The 5196-nt window shown below is 51.3% G+C and overlaps 1 protein-coding gene across 1 annotated transcript in view; it reads left to right on the forward strand.

The window, feature by feature from the left end:
• Nucleotides 1–6: 6 nt before the first annotated feature.
• The window catches only part of STK10 (serine/threonine kinase 10), a 167303-nt gene continuing 162113 nt past the window's right edge, over nt 7–5196 (forward strand). The window contains exon 1 of the mRNA XM_011987725.1: nt 7–178. Within this exon, the coding sequence (XP_011843115.1) occupies nt 23–178 (156 nt within the window). The 5' untranslated portion in view covers nt 7–22. The remainder of the gene's footprint in view (nt 179–5196) is intronic.

Raw genomic sequence — 5196 nt, forward strand, 5'->3', positions numbered from 1 at the left:
CGGCGCCCCGGCGCCCCGGGCCATGGCTTTTGCCAATTTCCGCCGCATCCTGCGCCTGTCTACCTTCGAGAAGAGAAAGTCCCGCGAATATGAGCACGTCCGCCGCGACCTGGACCCCAACGAGGTGTGGGAGATTGTGGGCGAGCTGGGCGACGGCGCCTTCGGCAAGGTTTACAAGGTGAGGGCGCTGAGGTGGGTGGCCGGACGCGCGTCGAGGGGCTCCGGAAGGAAGGGATGCCCGCCCGGGACCCGGCCAGCCTGGCTCCGGCTCCGAGGGCTGCCTGGCTCTGAACTCGGGGTCCCTGGCCCTCATGGTGGTGACTCTTGTTTTTTGGGGGGAACGTCACTCGGCCCGGCCGAGTCCCTGCGCTCTGGGCGCCCCCTCCGGGCATGGCTGCCGCCCCCACCTTAGCCCTGTTTCGGAGCACTTCCTGTGTGTCCTGCACTGCGCTCGGCGCCGCACGGGGAGACAAAGGGGCGCTGACAGTACCTCAGCATCCGAGAGGGCCACTCGAGGAACCTTCCAGGGACCTTCCGTAAAACGGCGATAGGGGCACACACTTTTTTTTTTTAAAGAGAGGCTATACAGATGCTGTGGGAATATCGAGGCGACGTGGACCGACAAACTCGGCTGCGCTTGGAAGGGTTGGGAGCTGGGGACACATCTGAAGATGAGCCAGAGACAGGGAAGTGGGGTGGGCGAGGGGTGGCCCCTGGAGTGAGAGGTGGGGCTTGGAAAGGTGGGTTGGGGCCAGGCAGAGGGGGAGGTCAGGATCTGGTGAATGCTGAGCCTCGGGGAACAGATTTGATTCCGTCGGTCTGAGTCACAGCTGGGGAGTCTCCCAGCCTGCAGTCACCTCTCCCCTAGAGGAAGACTCGGCAGAGAGCTTTTGTGGAGTGGGTGGGGCAGAGCTGATTTTGTCTAGAGAAGTGTGGCAGCAAGACGTTAGTTTCTGCTCCTGAGAGCTAATTTTGAGGTGCTGAGTTGTTTTAGGGAGCGAACACCTACAGCTTGACTCCCCCCTTTCCCCTAAGAAAATTTTTACTGGAGACTCCCTCTTGTTAAATTGGCGTATACCTCCAGGAGACCACTTCTCTCCTAAGCCACTATCCTCCTCCTTGGGGCTCCTGTAGCTTGTAGGCCACTCTGACCCTAGGATTGCCCTTCTATGAGGCTGGACCACAGAGAAGCCTTCCCCAGCCTTCTCCTCTGACTTGAAAGTAGTCTATCGCCTAGTTACCAGGGTAGTTCCTAGATGACCAGTGTTACAATAGCATCATTTGGGAGCTTGTTAGAAGTGAACAATCTCAGGCCCAACCCAGACCTGCTGAATTACAGTCTGCATTTTAATAAGATCCCAGGTGATCCCTAAGCAAATAGGTTTGAGAAGTACTGCCCTAGAGGCTTGGAGTGGTGGCAGTTTTTTCCTTTTTCTTCTTTTTTTTTGAGACAGGGTTTCCCTCTGTTGCCCAGTCTGGAGTGCAGTGGCACGATCTCGGTTCACTGCAACGTCTGCCTCCTGGTCTCAAGAGATTCTCCTGCCTCAGCCTCCCGAGTAGCTAGATCTACAGGTGCACACCACAACCCAGCTAATTTTTCTATTTTTTGTAGAGCTGGGTTTTTGCCACGTTGCCCAGGCTTGTCCTGAACTCCTGAGCTCATGAAGTCAGCTCGTTTCAGCCTCCCAAAGTGTTGGGATTACGGGCGTGAGTCATCCTGCCTGACCTGGAGCGGTGGCAATTTTGAGACCAACTAGGCCCACCTGGTGCCTCTTTTTTTTTTTTTTTTTCCTTTGCGACGGTGTCTCACTCTGTTTCCCAAGCTGGAGTGCAGTGGTTCGATCTTGGCCCTCACTGCAACCTTCACTTCCCGGGTTCAAGTGATTCTCCTACCTCAGCCTCCCGAATAGCTGGGATTACAGGCACATGCCACCACGCCTGGCTAATTTTTGTATTTTTAGTAGAGATGCGGTTTCACCATGTTGTCTAAGCTGGTCTTGAACTCCTGACCTCAAGTGATCCACCCATGTTGACCTCCCAAAGTGCTGGGATTATAGGCGTGAGCCACTGAGCCTGGCCTGGTGCCTCTTTTGTTACCTTACCACCTCTTCTCTGAGCCCACGCTTCCTGTTCGGGGTGGGGAGAGGTCTTGTGATCCGAGAGGCAGTGCTTTTGGACTGCCCGATTTGCTGACCTCCTTTGCCTGAGGGCCTTGCCCATATTTGAGGGCAGCTAGCTCACCCTCTCCTCAGCACATCTTTTCTTTATTCTCCTCAGAGCTGCATCTTCCTCCTAGTGGCACCCGAGAATGGTCCTCAGCCTTGCAGCTCTCCCTGGACACTGCCAGTGTTCTTGACTGTCTTAGAGCCTGCTCCTGCAGCTGTGTTCTGACTACCGTGAGGGCAGCTGGACCCTTGGTCAGCTCGCCACGGGACCCACTTTCTCCAGAAGGCTCAGTTGGTGTTTTTAGTGTATGCTTTTAAACATGGGTTTTTTGGGCCGGGTACGGTGGCTCACCCCTGTAATCCTAGCACGTTGGGAGGCCGAGGCGGGCGGATCACGAGTCAGGAGATTGAGACCATCCTGGCCAACATGATGAAACTCCGTCTCTACTAAAAATACAAAAATTGTCTGGGAATGGTGATGCGTACCTGTAATTCCAGCTACTCAGGAGGCTGAGGCAAGAGCATTGCTTGAACCCGGGAGGCGGAGATTGCAGTGAGCCGAGATACCACCACTGCACTCCAGCCTGGGCACAGAGTGAGACTCCATCTCAAAAACAAAACAACACAAAACAAACGTATGGGTTTTTTTTTTTTTCTCCGTTAGGGGCTTTCAATTGCATTCTTGTCCTGTTCCCTGCAATATATCCTGGCTTCACAGGGTTCATCTTCCTTTAAACTTAAATGCAGAACTTTGCTTTTGTGCTGGTAAGATTTTCTCTTGTCATTTTCAGTTGTGTTTCCTCCTGCTTTAGTTCCTTATAACTTCCCTGCTACTCTGAATGTTTCATACAAAGGAGCTCATCCGATTCACAATCTGTACTGTATCCTCTTGGTTCTCCAAAGCATGTGGAAAGTCAGTTTTTAAAAAAGTGACTCCAGGGCCAGGTGCTGTGGCTCACGCCTGTAATCCTAGCACTTCAGGAGGCCGAGGTGGGTGGATCACTTGAGGTTAGGAGTTTGAGACCAGCTGGGGCAACATGGCGAAACCCCATCTCTATTAAAAATGCAAAAATAAAAAATTAACCGGGTGTGGTGGCGCATGCCTATAAATCCCAGCTACTCGGGAGGCTGAGGCAGGAGAATTGCTTGAACCCGTGAGGCAGAGGTTGCAGTGAGCTGAGATCGTGCTACTGCACTCAAACCTGGGGGACAGAGGGAGACTCCGTCTCAAAAACGACAACAAAAAGTGACTTTAATTCTCTAAGTTGTGAGCTGGCTCCACCACAGCCCTCTCCTTCTACCTCTGAATCCACGATTTTCTCTTAATTAAGGGAGAGCCAGACCAAGAGAGTGGTGTGATGGCTGATAGACCTAACAGTCTATTCTGTTACTTTCTTGGCCTTAGCATGCTCTGACCTAAGCCAACCCTGTATGCCCTGGTGCCCAGAGAAGAGAAGGGACTAGAACCCAGGGCTCTGGGCTTCAGTTGAACGCGCTTTCCTTAGTCACCAGCTAAGGAAGACCCATCCTGGATCAGAGATCCCTGTCACTCAGGCTGCCTACTCAAGAGGTGCTGTTTACTCACCCCTCCTGCTTGAAGTCGAAGCGGGTATTGCTTTTACTAAAGACCCTTGTAGTCAAGGACCACGACTCCTGCCTACTTGGTTATTCCCTGGCCTGGTCACTGAAGTAACCCAAACCAAAAATTCCATCTTGGTTTTATGGCTGGAACCAGAGATTCCATTTTGACACAGCACCTGAGAAAGCAATTGGCAGGGCGCTGAGGAGGGACTGCCAGCAGCGCTGTTGTTCTTCTGACAGCCTAAGTGTTGAAGGCTTCCTGAGGTCTTTCTGGGCCTTGGAAGTCTGAATTTGTCAACGGTGTCAGGAGAGGACTCTCTGATTCCAGATTTCCTGATGAGTCTTCAAGTTAGCGGTCTCCGAGATATCAAACCTCTCTTTCCTCCTGTCCCTGATAAGCCTTAATAATCTGTCTGCCTCAGGAGAAAAAGAGGAGGATAGGATTGATTTTGTGCAAAGTCAAGCTCATTCTCACCCAATGCCTATGTGAATGCAAATTGGTTTCAAAAGAAAACCATTCCTACAAATTGGTTTCAAAAGAAAACCATTCCTAGTTAATTACTAGAATACAAAGCAGGCTGTAATCCCAGCACTTCTGGGAGGCCGAGGCTGGTGGATCACTTGACGTCAGGAGTTCAAGACCATCCTGGCCAACATGGTAAAACCCCATCTCTACTAAAAATACAAAAAATTAGCTGGGCCTGGTGGCACACGCCTGTAAGCCTGTAATCCCAGCTACTCGGGAGGCTGAGGCAGGAGAATTGCTTGAATCTGGGAGGCAGAGGTGGCAGAGAGCAGAGATTGTGCCACTGGCACTCCAGCCTGGACAACAGAGTGAGACTCTGTCTCAAAGAACAAAACAAAACAAAACAAAACAAAACAAAAAAATGAAGTAAAGTTAACAAGCTATATGGTTTCAAAATTCTTATCACTGCAAATCTTCATTTTGAAGAGGAGGTGCAAAGGGTAAAAGATGATAGGTTGAGTGGGAAAAGCTGACTTTAGCGGGGTGTGCTTGCTGTCATAGCAGCAGCAACACAGGTACTCATGCACCCGCTGTGGACAGGGAACATGGAGAAATGAAAGGAGTTGGGTTAGCAGGCTGAGATGATTTTTCTGCTTCTTTTTGTTTCTTTTTAGAGATAGTGTCTTAGTCTGTTGCAAGGATTGGAGTGCAGTGGGACCATCATTGCTCACTTCCGCCTCGAACTCCTGGGCTGAAGGGATCCTCCTGTCTTAGCCGCTAGAGTAGTTCGAACTACAGGCACACGCCACCACATCTGGCTAATTTTTAAATTTTTTGTAGAGATGGGGTCTCGCTCTGTTGTCCAGGTTGGTCTTGAACTCCTAGGCTCAAGTGATCCTCCTGCCTCAGCCATCCAAAGTGCTGGGATTATAGGCGTGAGCCACGGAGCCTGGTATCCTTCTTAAAAATTGCTTCGTTGGCTGG

This window comes from Mandrillus leucophaeus, unplaced genomic scaffold (genome assembly GCF_000951045.1).
Source record: "Mandrillus leucophaeus isolate KB7577 unplaced genomic scaffold, Mleu.le_1.0 Scaffold314, whole genome shotgun sequence".
NCBI lineage: Eukaryota > Metazoa > Chordata > Mammalia > Primates > Cercopithecidae > Mandrillus > Mandrillus leucophaeus.